Source organism: Ascaphus truei, chromosome 4 (assembly GCF_040206685.1).
Source record: "Ascaphus truei isolate aAscTru1 chromosome 4, aAscTru1.hap1, whole genome shotgun sequence".
In the NCBI taxonomy this organism is placed as follows: domain Eukaryota; kingdom Metazoa; phylum Chordata; class Amphibia; order Anura; family Ascaphidae; genus Ascaphus; species Ascaphus truei.
The window spans coordinates 348,808,989-348,832,152 of NC_134486.1; the positions used below are offsets into that span (position 1 = coordinate 348,808,989).

Sequence of the window (23,164 nt, forward strand, 5' to 3'; positions counted from 1 at the left end):
CATCATCATCACCATCATCATCATTTGGACCTCAAGGGTAGCACTGAGTTTATGATATGGTTTCATACCAAAAAGAGTAATAAATAAGTAGATGGCTCATCAAAGTAAATAACCAAACTCCCGGCATATCAAATTGGTTGATGATCCAAACCTTATTGCCTTTGCCATAACAGAACCACCTTGTTTCACTGCTATGTCAGGATCCCTTGTCACAGCACCAAGGTTTCTCTCCAATCCTTTTCAGATTGTTTTTCTCTCCAGACCTCCTACTTACAGTACCATTCTTCCGGACTCATCATATCCGCCTCATCCTCTGACTATTGCCACAGATTTCTCCATCTTCTTCAGATGGCAACTACATGTCTATACTCTAAGACAGTGGTGCTCAACTCCAGTCCTCAAGTTCCCCCAACAGGTCGGTTTTTTCAGGATATCCCTGCTTCAGCACATGTGACTCAATCACAGCCTCAGTCCAAGACTGGAGTTGAGCACCCCTGCTCTAAGCCATTCAGAAATGACAAGTGAATAGAGAATAGTTTAGAATCTTTCCCTTTTGGAAGAGAGACGTTTTGTTAAGACACAACTACTGTGGGGACCTAATGAAGGGCAAATGGGTTCATATCTTAGAGAAAGCAAATAAAAGTGCTTGCTCAAAGATCACTAACCTGTTTGTTGCTTGTGTCATCAATGCGTTTCCATGCAGATTTACAGGAGAAACTATTTTAGTGATATTAGTTATTAAATGAACACAAAGCCTCTAGAGTTTGCAAAAATCATAACCAAACAATTATTTTATTTGCTTGCATTAGACGGATTTAGGTTACTTACATGCCTTTTGTTGCTCCCTCTGAGAAAGGAGTTAGGGACTCCATGTTTGGATTCTGAATCACTGTGTTCTTCATAGCTTTCAAACTCACTAGAACTCCAGTCATAATCCAGTGAGCTGTTTCCACGTTCATCACCATTTTCCACATCATCATAGATCATTTCCTCAGCATCTTAAAATAACAGACTAGATTTTAGCAGGTCAAGTAATTTATAAAAAGAACAAACTAAACATTGTGTTGCCCCAGGACTAGCCGAGTTCTCCTAATATGTGGGAGTGACATTTTTGGAATGACATCTACGCACAGGGAATGAGTGTAGTCCTTTTGATCCAATTCAACTGGCTCCTGCTGTGAAGAGTTACCAAGCCCTACTGATGAAGGCGAGGAACCAAAAGGCTGTTCTCCAAAAGACACCTAATACTGTAAGGACATTAAACCAATTGGGCCAGCTACTGTGATGCTTTTAATAGTGTAACTACCCCCAATGTTCATAATGGGATGCACATTATACATAAGTGTGCCATCTGTTTCTCCTCAATGATTAAAAGGGGCAGATCAAAAAGACTCCTGTTGGCAGCAAGAGCATTTCCGAAAAAGTGCAGATTGCAGAAACCGTTGCTCTTTAGGACTTCGTTACTCAGGGTAATGCAAATCTTACGATATGTGGCTGTGTGACATATAGGATAACACTAGTATGATTATTGTACGTATACTTGTATTCCCATGAAACAACGATTAAAAAAAAAGGTATATGGAGAAATTAGGCAAAATGTTTTTTTTATAAGAATATAAATACTGAGGCTGTACTGTCAGAGATTTGCAGAAATAATAATCTATCCTTAGAAAAGCGATGACAAAGTAATTAACTTGAAACCAGATGACAACCTGCAGGTCAGGCTTAATGATCTTGCACATTCTTATTTGACTTGGCAGATTTGTGTAGGAACAAGGTACATGTGCAAAGACTACAGCAAGATGTCAAAAAGATAAAAAGTCACAGCATTTTATTATCGCACAAATGTGGTGTATTTGCCAAGACCAAATGGGTTAAAAAAAAATTTTTTTACATGTATAACTGCTATTACATACCTGGCTCAATTACTACATAAACATTGAAATCAAACTTCTGATTAATTACTGTACAGTTACCAGAGTATTGTAGTTTAACAACTCATCCTTGTATGAAATTTGATATTTAGGTATTTTCATAATAATAGGGTGCATGAGGATAGTTAAGGAGCACGCAAATTTTTGTGTAATTACTGTACAGTTTTAGTTTTATGCTACCAAGTTCAGAAGATAAATACACATCCTTGTCTTTAACAAGAAGAATGCAGGATTCTCAGCAATTGCACCAAATAGGTGTATACTTGAGTTATAATCCCAGAAGAACAGGGCCTTACTGGCCAGTAGGGGGAATCTGAGGGGATTATTACTATTATAGGTTAAATGTAGGTTCTTTTCATAAATAATAGATCCTTTTGTACAGTTATATAGATTTTTTTTATTAAAATAAAATGGTAAATACATTAAAGCACCTATATAAATAGATATAGAGATGAGAGTGCTCAAAAAGTGTCCGGAATATATAAATCCTTAAATGTAGTACAGGCTCTGGAGTGATGCTCTATTGAGGAGTGGGTCTGAAAAGTAGCAGAAATAACAAACCAGTCAGTTGATAATAAAGTGTCTCCTGAAGTGAACCAGCAAGATGAAAAATAAACCCACTTGTAGTTAACTCATTGGAGTCAAACTAAATTAAAACTGGTGTTTCACACATTATCAGATGTAAGAAATAAGGTTCATTGCTTACCCACTCCTGAGCCTCCAAGAGTCCCTGTGTTGTTGTTACTATTGGTTACTACTACTCCTTGATAAAGTGTATGTTTACACGAAACGCGTAGGAGGGTGTTAAACCTCCATTTTTAGATGGATCAATAAAGAAGACTTTTTATATTATCTTGGCTTGGGACTCACTTTGGCGGTGCGATGGTTATTTCTCCTTGTTTGCCTTCTGAAACCAGCATCTCCTTACCAGGCTGCACGCCTTTACAGGACATTGACAAAGGGGATTTGTGAGTATTTGTGACTATTATGCATTATTGTATGCTTATTGTGAGTCCAGGAGCCATCCCAATGAGGGCTTGACTTAGGTTAGTTCATTCGGACCCATTTCTTGCCCTTCAGGGATCATTGGCTCTTCTGGGGACTTTACTTCAATTTTGTCACATACCCTCATGTCCGTTATTATTCACTTGTCAATACAACTATACAAGGGATCAAGCGTTGAGCGCCTTAATCACTTCAATTGTTATTCTGGTTACTATGGAGACCTGCCGTCTTACACACTCTCTCTGTTTGGAGTGTCAGGCTTTATACCTGCCAAGCGGGGGCACCTGGGGAGAGGAGGAGGTGGGACAGATAGCCGGGGATCGGGAGGTGAGTGAGAGGTTGCCCCCCGGTTTGGGTCTCCTCTCTTCCCCTCGGGGAGCCTGGGGCTGGCGGGAAGAGCTCGGCAGTGCATAGCCAATGACAATACGAGAAGGCGTACTCTGGCGTGATGGGGAGTGCACATTTTTGGTGCGGACGCGAGTGCATCCACAGTCGCGTCATACGAGGGGCCGGTTTTGGCGTGAATTTTGATTATTTTAATGGTATTACACTGGGTATATAAGGAGGGTCTAGAGCACTACTGTATTATACTCCTTGTTAAAGGACCGCAGGTCCGAAACGCGTAGGAGGGCGACACTACCCCTGTGGGGGATGTTATTTTGATCAATAAATGTATATTTTTTTAACCACCTGGCTCCCTGGCAGTGCGCTGCTGTTTCTCCTTTTTCTCTATAAACACTTACACTGCAGCTATCTATATCCACACACTGCTGCCCCCTCTGTGTTCACACACACACACACACACACACACACACACACACACACAACCAGCTCTACACACAACACACTGCAGCTCTACACACACACAACTCTGCAGCTACACGCAAACCACAAACTCTGCAGCAGTCAGACAGACACAATAGATAGAAACTGCAGCTACAAACAAACTCTGCAGACAGACACTTACTTTGCAGCTACAAATACACTCTCTCCCTCCTCAACTCAACTGTCGGTGAAGCTCTGTTCACCGAGAGAGGGGGAGGAGTCACTACCTGGCTGCTGCTTCCTGACCTATCCCCTGTCCTGTCTCAGAGCTGTTCCTGCCTCCTGATCAATCCCCTGTCCTGTCTCAGAGCTATTCTGACTAAAGGAAACATTTAAAATGATGGAGGTAACAGAGCACTACTCATGAGTATCCAAAGGAGAAAGAATATTATTATAAAGGGGAAAGTGCGTTATCCATAAAAAGCTATTTATTGGTCATAGGACCTCCATGGTTAGTGTCTGCTGTTCTACTGGTTGAAGGCGATCGGGGGGCGGGGTTAGCGTGCACAGCACCATGGTGGCACGCATCATGATGACGCCGTTGGTGCGATCTGGTTCGCCGTGGAGTGTTTTATTAGGTATGTTTTACCATTGGTTTAGAACATTTAGTATTTACCTATAAATATGTTCTTGACATGTATGCCTTGAGAAAGCTCCGTGTTGGGCACGAAACGCGTTGGTGGGGCGACTTTGTTGCCATTTTTGACCCATGTCTTATGACCAATAAATAGCTTTTTAGGGATAACATACTTTCCTATTTATAATAATATTCTCTCTCCTTTGGATACTCATGAGCAGTGCTCTGTTACCTCCATCATATTTCATGTTTGCACCTTCATGACGGAAGCACATTAAGAATACCTAGAGTCTTGGATTACGTGGACGCTGCAGCATACTAAGCGAGTTTTGCTTGCTACATGTTTTTCCTACTTCATTTGTGAACATACGGTACTATTTGGGGTGATTCAATTGCTCAAACGGTTCCTGGACTTATTGTGTATTATACCGACACTTAACACGTGGTTTGTCACTTAACTAGGATGCCACACCCAGTACCTGTTCTTATTCAATTATTTATTTCCAGGATTCATTCATAGGAGTATCTACATTTATAATATGCCAATTGTACTGCTCTGTATAGGTCTTTAGCATTACACTTATACTCGCTACTGACAAAAGAAAAAGCTGATTAGCTAGAAATAAACACTTTGCAAGCTGCCAAAAATTCCGGGCATTACTGAATGAATAATGCCCAGAATTTTAACCAATCAGAGAGCAGGGATTTCAATAATCCCTGGAATTTTACAGCTTTAGCCTATAATAAACGTTAAAATGCGAGTTACTCTGTGGTGCAGATCACATTTTCGAAAGGGATCTATATTTACGTTTAGCATTCGGTACGTAGGTCAGTGATAAGAATTTGCTTTCACATAATCTCTTGTGTCAATCCTAAAGTAATGCGGAAAGTAATGCACCAAACCTGTAGCAGAGTCAGAGTTTTCCCTTGGAACATCATCATAAATAACTTCATCAGGATCTGAAAAAAAGAAAAAAAAAAGGAACAAACTTCGTACTGGACACAAAAATCTTAAATTATTCTATCAATCATACAAGTAGGTAGAGACAATAAGTAACTTAACCAAATAAAGACTGTAATCATGTTGGGAGTTAAACATCCCAGTGCTAGAGAGAACTGCATGGACACATAGGCATTAAAAGACAAAGGATAACCTGCATAGAGTCCCCCATATCATCTTGTCCCCTTGAAATTGAAAGCAAAGGAAAATGTTCAGTCTTTCAATAAATATTTAAGCCCTTAAAGCAGCTGTCTCACCGGTTAGTTTTTTTTTTTTTTAAACCTGGAATAGGAGCTAGGGAGCCCAGAGCAAACATGCTATTTTTATCTCCAGTGATCTCCTGGTTCCCATCCTGGTAAAAACACAAAACAGAGGGAGCAGCTGCTATTTAAAAACTATTCCTGAAAGACTGAACATTTTCCTTTGTTTTCAATTTCAAGACGACTCTGAACCTGACTTGCGTGAATCTATGCAGGTTATTCTTTGTGTTTTAATGCCAGCATGCATAGCAATGCAGTTCCCAAGTTCATTGCAGGTAAAGGTGTGATGTTTCAGGAAACAGACTGGTAGTTTAAATCCCTCGCTAACAGGAAGCCTCCACATCATCCACTGTGGCTTCCTGTTGGCCAGTGTGACACAGGGGATTTACCAGGCCTGCACAACTTGTAAAGCGAGAAGGGCCGAACTACTCAAAGGAAAACAGATTTGGGCCGCACGGGTAAAATCATCATCATCATCATATCTCCCCCAGCACCTCTCATCATCATCATATCTCCCCCAGCACCCCTCATCATCCTCATATATTTGCCCCAGCACCCCTCATCATCCTCATGTATCTGCCCCAGCATCCCTCATCCATATATCTCCCCCTGCACCCCTCATCAACCTTTGTGAGACTCACCCTCACACCCCCATCTCTCCCCCTCACCCATACACAATACACCCCCTCCACATGACACAAAATACCCCCCCTGCAGACAACACACATCCCACCCCCCTGCACCTCACCCCCCCTCCCCTGCACCTCACCTCCCCCCCTCCCCTGCACCTCACTTTCCCCTCCCTCCCCTGCACATCACCCCCTCCTGCACCTCACCTTACCCCCTCCCCTGCACTTCACCTTCCCCCCCTCCCCTGCACCTCACCTTCCCCCCCTCCCCTGCACCTCACCTTCCCCCCCCTCCCCTGCACCTCACCTTCCCCCCCTCCCCTGCACCTCACCTTACTCTCCCTCCTCACAGAGCAGGCAGGACTAGAACGCTCGCAAGCAGCGGGCACAGGCTCGAAGGGGAGGAGGAGGTGGAGAGCGGGCTCCCGCTCTCCCGGGTGGGGTGAAAGCGGGCTCGCGGGGGGGGGGGGGGAGAGCGGGCTCGGGAGGCAGGACGACGTGGAAAGCTGCCGCGGGCCGCACAATGAGCGCAAGCGGGCCGCGTGTTGTGCAGGCCTGGGATTTACAAAGCGGGAGATACCGACAGCACCTTTTCTTTGTGTGTCTGGAACCAGGGTTCAACTCCAGGGACCCCCTGCTTCCTGTCTTGGTAAGAAAAAGGAGGGACTGTCGCTTTAAAGATGTCATTTTTCCTAATTACACTGAGCCTGTCATTCACTTTGCTTTCATGCAGGACTGCACCTGAAAACCTTTCAGCGCCGAAAGTGACCTCTAACATGTAATAATATTTAGAGTAATTGATATTTGTATTCAAGTCACAACTGTAATTTCAAGGACAGCAACAATGAATTGGAGAATTACTCAATACATTATGCAGTAAAGAAGACCAATAAAGGATATGAAGCATTCATTTGTTCTTCATGGTACTTGCTTGCCAATTATACCCTATTTGGCCATATCAATGTATGTAACTTTTCAACATTTATCATTATAATTGTTCATGTCCATTATCACTGCTAAATTTGACCTTTAGCTTCAGATCAGGTAATATTTTTCAGTGGATATTAAAGGAGAGTTCCTCCTAGGACAAAAAGTGAACCAGGGGCGGTGTTATGTGTATAGGTTTTGGTCAGTTCCATTTAACCCATTAATCATAAGTAGAGACGGGCGCACCTGTCACAATTCAATCCGCAGGGGGGGACGAGAGCGAGTCTCGTACACACTGCTCTCACTAGCAGAGGTTGTGGTTTCTAGTCCTGTTGATCCTGACACCAGTACCCTATTCCTCTCAACGTGCTTTAGACTTGTCAACTCAATATAGTTCTTATGGAAATTATTTTAGGAAGTGTGGGATATGAGTCACTTTTATAACCGTATCGCTCTCAGGTACCACAGGTGTCACCCCTGTATGTAATTTGGAGGGAGGTTTTGAGACTAAACAGGTCTCTCTCTTGAAAAAACCAACACAAAATCAGGAACTCGCCAATCTGCGTTGGATTCAATTTGTTTGCGAAAATATCGCCCATCTCTAATCAGAAGTAGCAGGAATGCTTGAAATTAGTATTCATGGAGAAAAACTAAATATTTTCTGACAAGGTCCAAATACATAAAACGATTACTTTAGGGTGATTTATTTTAGGAAAACCAATTACACAGGTTTTTGTGTATTAATCCTTAGCTTTCAGAACCTGAAAGTGCCGTGCCTCGGGCCGCGCTGAGCCGCGCTCCTGCTCTGCCTCGCCTGCTCAAACTGGTGCTTTTTTGCGTCCTGGCAGGTGAGGCAGTGAGCGCGCTTTGGGGGCGGAGCGGAGGTGTGGCAGGAGGCGGGGCTAGCCCCTTGCTCCCATTGGATGTTTGCGGTCACGTGACTGCTCCTCCTCTCCCGAGCGCCGAAATTTAAACTTGCCTGTCTCCAGAAAATTTCTGAGCCTCCGCATGCATGCGGAAGCGGCACCTAAAGCCGCGCTGATTACAGATGCAGGGGGTAAGTGCATCTGCTCAGCGCGGCCTGCTGGACTATGTCCCAAGCCTTATAAGCATCTTTAAGTGTACTCACCAGAGTACTCTTGAACAAGAAAACTTGGTTTCTGAAACTTTAAGCACTATAATGTAATCTATAAAAGAACTTGAATGCTGATCTTCTAAAAAGGTATCGCAACCGACAACACATCTTTACTCTGGGACCAATACAGCTCCTAGAACAGGGGTGTTCAACTCCAGGTCTTCAAACTCCTGAACCTCTGATTGAGCCAACTGTGCTGAAGTTGGGATATCCTGAAAACCTGTCCTGTTGGGGGGTGGGGGGGAGGGAGGGCTTAAGGACTGGAGTTGAGCACCCCTGCTTTAGAACGTTGAACTTGAAAAGGTGATATAAGATTTTGTGGGAGCAATAGTAAGAAAGCGGAGAGGGGCTACGTATCTTTTAAAAGAAATCCTGATCCCTATCACTAGAGATGAAAGGGGGAGAAAGTCAGCAACGGAGTAAGAGGTGTCAGAAAAACACGGCTGGTCTCTTCAGCATTGTAAATGTTACAGGAAACTGAAGTGGTACTGTATCTGAATTAGAGCATCTCGGGGTTAGTTGCATTTGTTTTTCGCACGTTTAAAAACAGGTGAAAAACCCTTGTGACTTTTCCCGCAGTTCTAGGCTCATCACTCCAAAATGTACATTACAGTATAAATCTAGTAAAATAATACCTACTTTCCATCCACTCTGTATTTGCTGGATCTGCCACCCACTTGGCTAGAACATCTTCTTCTGTGGTGGGCTGGGTGCCTTCACTTGTATATATAAAAAAAAAATCCCAAACCCCCCCCAAAAAGTCAATGATTACCATTAACATGAAATCAAAAATCCCTGCCTGGGTTTTCTTCAAGAAAGGGGAACACCAGGTAATTACCGTACATGTCATCTCATGCTACTTTAACCCCTTGGGTGCCATTTACCGTAGATACTACGTCACTATCTGGCACTCCAAGAGCCCCCCTTCCCCCACCCCCGCTGACGGAGCAGCTACGTCATTCTATTTGCTCGTTTTTCTAGGGGAGATCGCGTTCTGTGTGATTGCGGCTCAGAAGGCGACTCCTCCTCTGTGGCCCCTCTGGCATAATTTTGAGGCTGGAAAGAGCTCAATTTGTAAAAAAAGATATATTATTTAATTTATAACTAAAAATGAAACAGCCTGGTTACATTATGTTTTTCCCCCTCATAAGACCTGTTCGAGAGGCTACACCCTATGTGCAGATGCAGCCATTATCTCCCCAGGTAAGAACACACCCAGGCATGCCTCAGAATACCAGAGTAGTAACACTGCTGCAGAATACTGGAGAGAACAATGCAGCCAGACACATCCGTAGGTGTGTTTTTTTTGTAGCTCTGTAAATTAGGAATAGCTTCTACCAGAGCTAAAGGCCCCATGTCATCCTTTGCCCAATACAATAGCATATAATGTAGGTATACACTTTTAAAATACAAGATTATTGTTTTATCCACTGGATTTCTTCTACAAGAACACATTTCTTATACTGTACATACACATTTTCTATACTATATTACACACCTAGTTTGATAATCATCTGAACACAGCAAATGAAAATGAGGATCTGGAACCACTTCCTGGACACCTGTTAAGAGAAGACCCATTCTATCAATTCAAAACGTTTCATTAATCCTCATTTTAGGCGTCTAGAAAAAAAAAAAAAAAGCAGTTATTCTCAAATCACAGTCTACATCATACACTTTTCCCAGGAATCCAGACATTTTTTACTGTACGTTTACAACACAAATATTGTATTTATTCATAAAACCTGACATGCTACGAGTATCCGAACACTGCTTTGAAAAATCTGGGGCCATCTCCCAGTAACGCTGCAACATTTCTCTGACATTTCTGCAGAAAGAGAAATGGCCCATCGGATTAACAAAGCAGGGATCCCTGGTCAGTTTGAATGGGACTGCCAGGGACCCCCGCTGTGTTTATCCGATGGGCCATTAGTCTGTCTGCAGAAATGTCACAGAAATGTTGCAGCATTACTGGGAGATTGCCCCAGATTTTCCAAGGCAAGTGTTCGCATACTGTGGATGCATCTGTAGCTTTAAAGCCAAACTCCAGATTTGTTTCAGTTTGCATGGACAAGTGTTATGTTTGCACATGACTAACATAATAATATGGATGTTAAAGTTACTTATGCATTATTTACTGTATAGTGTTTGGAAATTTCAATTAAATATTAAGGACTACACTAAACATGAGTGGACTGCTTAGCCATTATAAGAATCCACTATAGAATAAACATGTAAGCACCAGTGTAATTACAGTGTATCTGATACTATGACAAAGCATAAAAGAATCGGCCAAAAACAGCAGCGTGATAAAATCATGTATGACCAAGAGGGGGAGATCTAGAACCATTAAATGTGATATCCATGATTGCGTACAAAGGACCATTCATTTTACCAGTTCGTTAGAATAGTGCAGTGTTTATCAAACAAGGTTCTGTGTGGTACCCTGGGAGGATCAAAAAGGGTGCTGAAGGATTCCCCTGTTCTCCCAGAGCAGGGAGAAAGCAGGGCAGTTGCTAGGGGCTGGAGGAGCAGTTTCCACCATCCTGATTGGCTGCTGCTAGATAAAGCAGCCAATCAGGAGGAGGTGTAAGGAACATGTGCCTGAGGGACGGGCCAAGTAGAGGAGGAAGCAGCATGTGCAGGAGAACTATGAGTAGAGGCAGGTGATGTGAAGATTTGCGTAATTTTTCTTAAGTTGAGAAACACTGAAATAGTGTTTACAGCAAAATAAAGCACCTATAGAGTCTGGCATTCTTTAGAAGTTGAAGGTAAAAAAAACTATACGGAAACTAATTTTAGTCTGGGAATCCTATTCTGATCCATAACTAAAAAGAAAAGCATTTGAATTCAAAATTACCTTGTTCATCAACAGATATGTTGCGAATTATAACAGGAGTTGAGTATGCTGGCAGTAACAGGGGCAAGTTTGAGGGTACAGCATATCCGCATGGTACAGGGACAGCATAGCCACTTGGCACCCAGGCGCCCGTACTTTCATCAGGAGAAACTGGTTCTTGAGACAAAGACATATCCACTTCTTGGAATGGTGCAATGTCAATAACAGAATAGGGGTTCACTTTCTTTGGTGGCGTCATCCTATCATTCTCTGTTGACACCTCCTGAGTTGAAGTCTTCTGGGTAACTTCTAAAGGCAGAAATACTTTTGGGAAACAAAAACATTTATTCAGGGCCTCAAAATACGTTTTTACATATATAAAAACACAATAAACGTTGACAAAAATAAAAAAAAATGGCACACATGCTCAAAAAGAGAAAAAATAAAGGTCTTGTTGATTAGGTGCATCATACACCAAACGAAAAACAATAAAATCAGGGGAAAAAATGACCTACAAGAGCTCAAAAAATTATATACAAATATGCATTTATAATCACAAGTTGATCTGTGTGGTGTTATAATAACTAGCAAGAATCCATATCTTTCCAGGCTTGCTTTGGCGAGTAGTACAGATTTAGCCAGACTCGCTGTATATGCTGCTGACGAATGCCATGAAATCCCGACCGTGGCATCTCCTCAGCAGCCGCGGCTTTTACTGTCCACCGAGCCGCAGTGTTTTGCGCTTTATCAAGCAACCCCGGGGAGGTTAAGTTTGGCTACATCTGTACCTGTCTATTTTTACATAATAAGGTAATGTAATATGAAATCATTATTTGTATTAATAGTTAAGCTAGTCTTTTACCATTACAATCTAAACCAGTTTATAGCAAACATTTTCCATATAAACGATGGCAAAATATATACAGCCTCGATTTATGCCCAACTACGGATGTAGCCAGCTTAATCTACAACCTGCCGCAACACGTGCCGATGAACCTTGTGCCAAACGTGGAGTGTTCAAGGCAAAGTGCATAGCATGGGGCAGGGAACGGAATGGCCCATCAGGATTAAAACACAGTTGGGGTCCCTGCTTCTGAATGGAACTCTCGCTGTGTTAGTCCCATCCGGCTGCATCAGCCTGGAAGAGACACGCAGTGAGAGTAGACAGAATCAGTCAGTCACTCTGCGTACCTCTAACAGGTGATCGCATGGTTTTTATTTTAATAACAGTATTGAAGCAGGGTGTCTTCGTAGATGACCCGCATTAATTTCAGCACTGGGGACCCCTTGCTTCCCGAGTTACAGGCCTCGGTATGTGGTGCCGGTATCTCTGCGAGGTTTAAATGTCCCGGTCACGTGATGTGGGAGAATGAAACTTGTATGGTAACAGGCAATAAAGGCATGTACAGGTACTCCTCGCTATCCAACGTTTCACTTTACAACGAATGGCACATCCAACGCAACCCTATGGGTCGTTATACGACGCCTGAATGCGTTATCCAACGCTCACCGCCACTGATTAACATGGGACTCACTTTATAACGGTTTCACTATCCAACGCTACTTCCTGAACGGATTCCGTTGGATAACCGAGGACTGCCTGTACATCCAAAAACAAAAGGCTCAACCACACCCTAAATATTAGCATAATCACTTGTTGAAATCAAACTTTAACACACACACACACACACACACGTTACATCTTATTATTCAATGCTGTACATCTATTTCTAACATAAGCTGTAAACTGTTAGAAATTAAACTATTGAAACTGCATGCAGATTTTAAAATAAAAACTCAAATTTTACACGGAAACATTACACTGAATGTGAGAAATTAGGAATGTGAGAAATGGAGAAGCAAAAAGCACAATATAGCAATATTGGCAATTCAAGTTGTTTCATGAGAAAATTCTTAATCTTTTAAACAAATCAAGCCCACTGAACATACTTTTGTGAACAAACAGATAGGAGCTTGCAGTCCATTAACTCTACCGTACACCAAATTTGGTGATGATTTGCCTGAAGAATTATTTTCCATTGGGAGAAAATGAAACTACAAGTCAAAAAGCAAATGGCTTTTTTTTGTGCCAAGAATGAATTCATATAAATAAACCACATTATACGGATGGAATTTTTCTGCAAGAAACGTCAACTACAAGGCTCACTTGGAGGATCTGGATTTTTAAATCCCAGATCAAGGAGTTCATCCTCGGCAGTCTCAGGAGGGTGCCTATCTGCTTCTGGGGTATCATCAGCACTATCAAAATCAAAGGTTTCTCCTTCCTCTTCGTCATCAGCGAGTGCACCGAGTTCACTTTCCAAAACTAGAAATACATTTTAAAAAGGCAGTCAATCCAAAGGCACACACTGACATTAACAAACTGCAAATTATGTTCTTAGAGAGAGATCAGCAGAGACTGTGGTAGCATGTGGAGGGAAAATAGATGTTTTGCACCTGGAAGGCAATATATTACTGCAGATTTAATGTTTAAAAAAAAAATAATGTCTTGTTACAAGGAATAAATGTGCTTAAAAATACTATTTACAGTCACTTAATCCTACATTATAAAAACCTAATCAAAGGCCTGATTTTATGGCAGGCCTGAGCCCATTCCACTCCCCTGATAATACCTGATCTATTGTTTCACATTACATGACCAAAAATGTTGCATTCTTTCAGTTTATTTTGTCTACATGCAGCTTTTAGAGAAAGCACAGGAGCATTTAAAACAGAGAAAATGTCATTTAAAGCTGCTGTCCCTCACTTTGGGCTTAAAAAAAACCCCACAAAATATGCAATGTTACAAAAAATCCATCAATATTAATAGATTATAAACAATTACATCATATGCAATGTAGAAGATTTGGTTTGAGTTATTTTTAGCAGAACAAAAGACTGCAGTTAAAGATAATGATCCATTTTACCTTAGGCCACATTAACAGTTTTTTGTAACACTATTTATATTTCTTAAACTGTCTCAAATGCCAGTGTGGCTGTGGATAAAATCCTGTTCACTTTGAATGAACCTCAAGAGAGGGGAGACAAAACGTAGAAAACACTACAATAGTGCATTACCCAAGGATCACAAGCTTAAATAAACAGAGCAATTTATTGTTGAAATATAAAAATGTGTACTAAAAAGCATACACTCTAAAACATCTTAGTGCCCATTGCACTTTGAATATAAAACTTTGCTCCGCCGTGGGAAAAATTAGAATCCTACTCACCAAAAGGTGGCTAGGACATACGCCTTTGATTACTGGTCTTTTAAGATGTTGGACACCACTCGCCGTGGGGTGAAATCCGTCAATGCCTCGAGGGAATCTGCCTTCTGTGCTCGGAATCTATTACATCCAGAGTCTCACCGATCGGCTCCTCTGATGACGTCACCGCTAGTGTCCACTGCGCCAAAAATCAGTCTGACTGACCAGGGACTGATTTTGGCGCAGCAGGGACACCGTAGTAGTGGACACTAGTCAGAGGAGCCGATCAAATTGCTCTGTTCATTTAAGCTTGTGATCCTTGGGTAATGCACCATTGTAGTCTTTTCTACGTTTTGTCTCCCCTCTCTTGAGGTTAATTCAAAGTGAACATGATTTTATCCACAGCCACACAGACATTCAAAAGTCTTCCTTCACCTCAGCGCCACAAGAAGTTTTTCACTCCATACATCTATCTCTGGTTAAAAGGTAACCAGAGTAACTTTTTGGGCAGCTCCAGGACTCCCTTTCGGACTCTATAATCACAGGTCACTGTATATCACTGTGTATTATTGTTTGTCACTTGTTTATTATTTAGGTTGTCACATGAGTGCTACATTGCACTATTTTTTCACTTGTCTCAAATTCCAACTGCTTTTTTCTTTTTTTTTTAATTCCTTCACCGTTTTAGCCAGTTATGCTGGCAAGAGGTTTATGTATCAAAATCACATTAAAAACAGTCCATCTTAATGTATGACAGAACCCAAGCAAGATAGAAGGTTCTGCTCAGGTTTTTTTTAATTCACCATAATTTATTGTGTCTGGTTGTAACCACTACCAGCTTCACCATGCACAGCCAGTAACTAACCTCACACCGAAGAGACCCCAAAAAAGGTCTCAACAACAGTCTGTGAATAGGTTAACTGGCTATGCATTTATTTAACCCAAGCTGTGCTGAAGAAGCTATGTAGTACGGTAGGCATATACATATAGGGGTCCATGTTACAATGGACTAGAACCAAAAAGTGACACACAGTGCTCATTTGCATGTCATTACCCAGATTTCCTGGCTGCAGTGGAAGCATTGTATGCCCAGAGAATGAGGAAAGGCAGGAGTGCGGACCTGTCAGACATCTGAACGTGCTTACAAGCGGTATTTAAGTAATAATCCCCGAAGAACAGGGCAGTACTGGCCAATAATGCCCTGGCTGGAAGAGTTGAAGGTCCAAGTTGAAGGCCCGAGGCGAAGCCAAGGGACTTTAACCCAGCCAGGGCATTATTGGCCAGTAATGCCCTGTTCTGAGGGGATTATTACTATTATAGGCTAAATATGTACAACAACTCTGTGAAACCCAATAGGGATCACAGGAAAGAGTCCCTCTCAGATTGCACTCATACTGATGCAGCCACCAGTATTAGAACACACTGTACTGGAGAAATTCCTGGGAGATTCTGGGGCAGTCTCACAGTAAATGCCTCAACATTTCTGTAAAATTCTTAATGGCCCATCGGATTAACACAGCAGGGGGTCCCTAAATCCCATTCAGTTTGCAGGGACCCTCTGCTGTGTTAATCCTATGGGCCATTAAGAATCTCATAGAAATGTTGCAGCAATGTTGAGGCATTTTCTGTGAGACTGTCCCAGAATCTACCCAGGCAGAGCTCTAATACTCGTTGCTGCATCTGTACCTTATAAATTAGTGTGTTAGGCAAAAATAGCTCCGAGTATCATACTCAAACAAATATCACGACTATAAGAGCTATGGGATGGCTCCGGAGAAACCACTAAATATTAAAAAAAACAAATAAAACACGAATAAAAATGTTATTAACATGTATGCATCATTGACAAACAAAGTGAATAATCTATGTACAATGTGAATAAAATCCCCACAGTAAACTGGACCAACTATAGTGGCGTCAATGGTATGATTGAGTTGAGGGTGTCCCTACAAGGTTGCATAGGGTGTAACCCATGATTGCCTGGGCTATTTCTTATATAATAACACATGCAATAATATGTATATATATATATATATATTTTTTTTTATTTTTTTTTTGAAAAAGAAAGTACACCCTCGTTGAATTCTATGATTTTACATATCAGGACATAATAACAATCATCTGTTCCTTAGCAGGTCTTAAAATTAGGTAAATACAACCTCAGATGAACAACAACACATGACATATTACACCGTGTCATGATTTATTTAACAAAAATAAAGCCAAAATGGAGAAGCCATGTGTGAAAAACGAAGTACACCTTATGATTCAATAACTTGTAGAACCACCTTTAGCAGCAATAACTTGAAGTAATCGTTTTCTGTATGACTTTATCAGTCAGATCGTTGTGGAGGAATTTTGTCCCACTCTTCTTTACAACGTTGCTTCAGTTCATTGAGGTTTGTGGGCATTTGTTTATGCACAGCTCTCTTAAGGTCCCACAACAGTATTTCAATCGGGTTGAGGTCTGGACTTTGACTGGGCCATTGCAACACCTTGATTCTTTTCTTTTTCAGCCATTCTATTGTAGATTTACTGGTGTGCTTGGGATCATTGTCCTGTTGCATGACCCAATTTCGGCCAAGCTTTAGCTGTCAGACAGATGGCCTCACATTTGACTCTAGAATAATTTGGTATACAGAGGAGTTCATGGTCGACTCAATGACTGCAAGATTCCCAGGTCCTGTGGCTGCAAAACAAGCCCAAATCATCACCCCTCTACCACCGTGCTTGACAGTTGGTATGAGGTTTGTGCTGATATGCTATGTTTGATTTTCGTCAAACGTGGCGCTATGCATTATGGCCAAACATCTCCACTTTGGTCTCGTCTGTCCAAAGGACATTGTTCAAGAAGTCTTGTGGCTTGTCCAGATGCAACTTTGCAAACCTAAGCAGTGCTTTCATGTTCTTTTTAGGGAGAAGAGGCTTTCTCCTGGCAACCCTTCCAAACAAACCATACTTGTTCAGTCTTTTTCTAATTGTACGGTCATGAACTTTAACATGCTAACTGAGGCCAGTAGAGTCTGTGATGTAACTCTTGGGTTTTTTGCAATTTCTCTGAGCATTGCACGGTCTGACCTTCGGGTGAATTTGCAGGGACGTCCACTCCTGGGAAGATTGGCAACTGTCTTGAATGTTTTCCACTTTTGAATAATCTTTCTCACTGTAGAATGATGGACTTTAAATTGTTTGGAAATGGCCTTCTAACCCTTCATAGACTGATGGACAGCAACAATTGCTTCTGTAAGATCATTGCTGATGTCTTTCTTCCTTGGCATTGTGTTAACACACCTGAATGCTCCAGACCAGCAAACTGCTAAAACTTCGGCTTTCATAGAGGTGGTCACACTTGCTGATGATCAATTAATCAAGGGCATTTGATTAGCAGCACCTGTCTGCTACTTAGCATCTTAATTTCTATGGAAGCAGTAAGGGTGTACGTAGTTTTTCACACATGGCTTCTCCATTTTGGCTTTATTTTTGTTAAATAAATCATGACATGGTGTAATATGTCATGTGTTGTTCATCTGAGGTTGTATTTACCTAATTGTAAGACCTGCTAAGGAACAGATGATTATTATTATGTCCTGATATGTAAAACCATAGAATTCAAAGAGGGTGTACAGTACATTCTTTATCACACAATTGTATGTGGCTAAACTATAGCAAAGCATAGAAACTTACAACATTATCCCCATTGTCCAAAAAGCTATGAGGAAGTAGACGATAAATGGTGTGTGGTAGTATAGAGAGTTAACCTCAATGGTAATAGGCAAACAATACACATACTAGCTATAGTATCTTGTTACAACCTCACCAATATCAGCTGTAAAGCAAAATTATATGCCAATCACATGATGCACATTTGAAACTGAAATAATAACAGCGGCAAACAACCTTATTGAGATGTCCATCTATATAAAGGCGTTGGCAGTAATAAGTGTATAGTACAGTAAGATGTTCTCCTTAAATCGTATGCAGATTGTATATACACACTGACTAGGTTAAAATAATCTTACTTCCTTCATAACTAAAAAAAGTTTCACGGAGGGGATTTTATTCACATTGTACATACTGAAGATTATTCACTTTGTTTGTCAATGATACATACATGTTAATAAAATAATATTTTTTATTTTTTTAATATTTAGTGGGGTCTCCCGGAGCCATCCATAGCTCTTATAGTCGTGATATTTGTTTAGTATGATACTCTGAGCTATTTTTGCCTAACACACAAATTATAGGGCATGAGTGCAATTTGAGAGGGACTCTTTCCTGTGATCCCTATTGGGATTCAGAGTTGTTGTACATAAACGTTTCTATTCCCTCATGCACCGCCTTCCACATTAATATATATATTATTGGGTTGAGCGGCAGGTTCTTTCTGTTGTGTTTGTCTATTATAGGCTAAATGTAGGCTTTTTTCATAAATAATAGACACTTGTGTAGTTATATATATATTTTTAATAAAATGGTAAATACATGAAACCACCTCTATATACACTTGCACTGCAGCTATCTATATCCACACACTGCCGCCCCCTCTGTGTATACACCCACACCCACAGCTACATACAAACTGCTGCTACACACAAACTCTGCTGCTGCACACACACACACACACAAACGCTGCTGCTACACCCATAAAAACTGCTGCTGCTGCCACACACAAACGAACACTGCTGCTGCTGCTGCAGCTGCCACACACACTGATGCTGACAAACTGACACTGACACACACACTGCTGCTGACACACACTGCTGCTGCCACACACATACAATGCTGTGCTGACACACACACACACACACACACACAGAAATACTGCTGCTGACAAACCGACACTGACACACACTGCAGCTGCTGCCACACTGACACACACACACACACACACACAGAAACTGCAGCGACACGCACTGCAGACACTCTCTCCCTCCTTAACTCAACTAAGTCTGTCAGCTCTGTTCACGGAGAGGGGGGGAGGAGTCACAGCCTGCTGCTGCTTCCTGACCAATCCCCTGCCCTGTCTCAGAGCTTTTCTGACAAAAGGAAAAGCTGATTGGCTGGAAATAAACACACTGAAAGCTGCAAAAATTCCGGGCATTACTGAATGAATAATGCCCGGAATATTAACCAGAGCAATAATATTATAAACAATATTATAAACAATTTCTAAGTCCCCGCGCATGCGTAATACGAACGGGCAGAAATAGTAAATAATTTATACGTCCCCGCGCATGCGCAGAAGACGTTATATGCGTCGCCAAGGTTTTAAGGCCTTATAAGCTCTGGTAACGATCGGCGAAGCATTTAGAAATCGCATAATCAAGGTACAATGCTAAGGATTTCACTAAGATTGAATTTCAGCAGCATTTGAATAGTTTATTGGGCCAGTCTGGGCGTGAGCGCAGTGCGCATGCGCAACAGCTGATAGCTATTGATTTTGCAATCACGGCATTGAAAGGGTATAAAAGGGTTCAGCCTCCTCTCCCCCAGTAAATTTTGTCCCTGAAGAAGCTCCTTTGCTTGCGGGAAACGCGTGTTGGACGCGCAATGTTGTCAGTCTCCTACTTGGAGCGGTTTTAATGTAGTGTTTGCAGTCTCCTGGTTCATTGTGTATAGACCTCAGTATTTGGTTACTTATTTCAATCTCTACAGTCAGTGAGCCTGTTATCCCTGCTTTCCATGACATGTGTTTTCACAGAGCTTATGCTGTGAACTCACTAATAATATTGCTGTGAGTGTCAGTTTCACCCTGTTGTGAACTCACTAGTATTATTACTGCGAGTGTCAGTTTTACAACTCAAAGTACTTGCACTTCAACACACTGACAATTCATCACTGAAGTGCTCAATGGTATAAATTGTAGTAGGATCGCTGGATATTTATTCATTTAATTGTTTGCTGACTTGTATATATATATATACACACTTACCATCTGGTCTCACAGTTGCTCCAGAGGGGTTAATACCCTGACTTACAGCATCTTATGTCCTCTACATCCCACCAACATTAGGTTGTCAATTGGGATAGTATAATCACATATTTGATGACATGGATGCTTGATAGTGTCGATTTAATTTATTTTTAATTCACTTTACACAATTCTTTGGTAATATATGTTTTAAGTACTATCTATTAAAAGTTAACTTTTACACGCTGTGGTGTGCAGTTTAGTGAATTCTTCTAGGGGCACAATCATTTTGTGTTTCCCTTCCCCCTTTTTCTGATTCACTTTTCAGTTCACAGTTTGCACCCACAATTCGATTACCTCATTCACGTATTTAATTACATTATTCAATTAGTATGGTCCTGTGATCACTCCCTATCTCTTTCCTGTTGTTTCTCAGAAAAAATAAATATAACATATTGTATAGAGGACTTGCAGCAAGAAAACCACCTAATGTCCATTTTGGTGGTGCTCTGTCATTTAAAAGATGCATATTTTAGTGCCAATGTAACTTGCTGGTATACTTTGAGTTTCCTCCACTAGCGTCAGTGGGTACATAAATAACGGCTACTTAAAGAAAAACAAACTTTATAAAATTAGAGAGAGCCCATACATTATGCAAGTTATGGTGGGTAAAAAAAAAGTGACAAAAACCCTCCGCTGTACCGTAAATACAAATATCACTTGTGAGCTCAGGCAGGTCTGCAACCCTGCTTTCCCCCATTATCTCTTAGCAGACAGTGCTTCCACTGCAGCCAAGGATTCTGGGTAATGACATGCAAATGAGTACAGTGTCACCTTTTTCTTCTAATCCATTTTAACATGGATCCCTATAAGCTTATGCCTACCATATAATGTAGCTTTTCAGCACAGCCTGGGTTAAAGAAGTGCATAGCCAGTAACCCTACTCACAGACAGCTGTTTCAATCTCTTGGGTCTCTTGAAGCTGGTTATACTGGCTTTGCAATGTGAAGTTGGAATAGGTTTTAACCGCACATTATATAACAGTTACGGTGGGTAAAAAAAAAGTGACAGAAACGCTCCACAGTACAGTGTACAGCAAATAAAAAGATCACATGTGAGCACATTCACGTCTCAGACAGGTCTGCACATACATATACTGTACTGTAGCATCAGTGTTTAAAAAAATAAAAAAGGAAAAGAAAAGAAGAGTAGAATAGAAAACCTATCCATTAAAAGCAAAAAACTTGTAATACACTCCCCAAGGGGTCAAAAGGTAGAAGATGCATTGCCTTCTTTGGCTCCAGGAGCAAATAAAAATACCACTTGTGAGTACATTCACATCTGAGGCGGTGGCAAAACTACACCTTAAGGGCAACGTCATGGCAGCGCATCACCATGTGATGTCAGTGTTGTATAACGACGCAATGTCGATGTAGGAGGGCTGCTCTGTTACAGAGGCCCCGCTCTCTCCCCCGGCACTCGGTTTCATTGCTGTGGGGAAGAGTGCAGGGGCCTCTGTAACCACTTGCAGGGGGGGGGGTTCATCACGTGTCCGGAGGGAGGTTCCCGACTCACAAAGTCCCCCCCCCCCACCCCCGAGCTGGGGCCACCGGAACGTGCCTTGGCATCCCGTGCAGTAGTTAATGGTCTGAGAAGTCTGCAACCCTTTCTTTCACCATTATCCCTTAGCATGCAATGCTTTAACTGCAGCCAGGGATTTTGGATAATGACATGCAATTTGTATGCCCCATAATTCCTTTGACCCGTGTAAGCTTTGAAAAGCTTGTAGGAGGGTGTCTTGTCAATTATTTGTTACTCTCTTGACCAGAGACACTTTGACTGGATATCTGGGAGAGGGGAATTCTTCAGTTCCCAATTTAATGAGGGTGTATCAAATATTTAATTATTCTCTCCCAGTAGAGTAACCACTACCAGTACATTTAGAGGAATCTGCTACATGGGTATCACGTATGACAGACTCCGTTGTTACCACTACTTATCCTAAAGGTATCCCTACCAGTGTTTGCATTGGAACGTTCGACACATTCGTCGTTCAGACTGATACATGACATCAGAGTTATACAGAACACATTTGATTAATTCTAGTTAGGCTGCAATGATAAAGATACACTGTTCTGTGTGTAACCCTTAAGCTCTCTGGTTCCAAGTAATGTATAGTAGGCCTTATTCACAATTCCTCTGCGATACGTCACTCCACCATAACGGTAATTTTAATAGTTTCAGCTAGTTGGAGAAGACATAGTACCTCCAAAATGGTCTGCCACTTAAGCCATGAAACCATTACTTTTTAATGACACTGGCACTTGCTGACAGAGAGAAGCAGAATAGCAAGAAGATTAACCGCTTGGTTGCCATACCGCGCACACGTTAACTCTTACGTGGTGTTATCGTGACAGGAGGGTTTTACAATCTTTAGCTAATATATTTTAGTGAGAACAGATTGTCAATCTTCAAAACTAGGGGGTGAATTGTTATTTTTGTTCTGGCCATTGCTTGTAAGGTAATTATGAAGCCATCATTAGTCAAACAGAAATATAAAGTAGCTGTTCTGCTTGAATTCAGCAGACCCAGAGAAAAATAAAACATTTGTTTTAAGAAGGATGCAAATAAGTCAAATTACTACATTAAGGGCAATTTAATCTAAGGAATTCAGTTAGACAGATAACATAAAAAAAAAATGTTGACCTGGTATATGACACTTAAAGTAGCTCATATTATTTGGCATGTTCTATATTTACAACTGCAGAATGACAGTTATAGGATGTTCTTATTAATATGGAGGATCCAGGCTCATTGAAATGCTCTGAATGAATCCAGCAGACTGCTTCAGTATTGTAAGAATGCTAGGGTTGGGTTTCACCAGCTACAAGACATAGCCCCTGTGTTACATTGTTT

General features: G+C 41.4%; 1 protein-coding gene across 3 annotated transcripts in view; it reads right to left on the reverse strand.

The window, feature by feature from the left end:
- The window catches only part of ARHGEF10 (Rho guanine nucleotide exchange factor 10), a 190,707-nt gene that overhangs the window by 140,470 nt on the left and 27,073 nt on the right, over window positions 1-23,164 (reverse strand). For all 3 annotated transcript variants that reach the window (XM_075598217.1, XM_075598216.1, XM_075598218.1), the window contains exons 3-8: window positions 13,299-13,457; window positions 11,153-11,455; window positions 9,791-9,854; window positions 8,932-9,011; window positions 5,245-5,301; window positions 829-998 (exon numbers count right to left, since the gene is read on the reverse strand). In XM_075598217.1, the coding sequence (XP_075454332.1) occupies window positions 829-998; window positions 5,245-5,301; window positions 8,932-9,011; window positions 9,791-9,854; window positions 11,153-11,455; window positions 13,299-13,457 (833 nt within the window). The remainder of the gene's footprint in view (window positions 1-828; window positions 999-5,244; window positions 5,302-8,931; window positions 9,012-9,790; window positions 9,855-11,152; window positions 11,456-13,298; window positions 13,458-23,164) is intronic.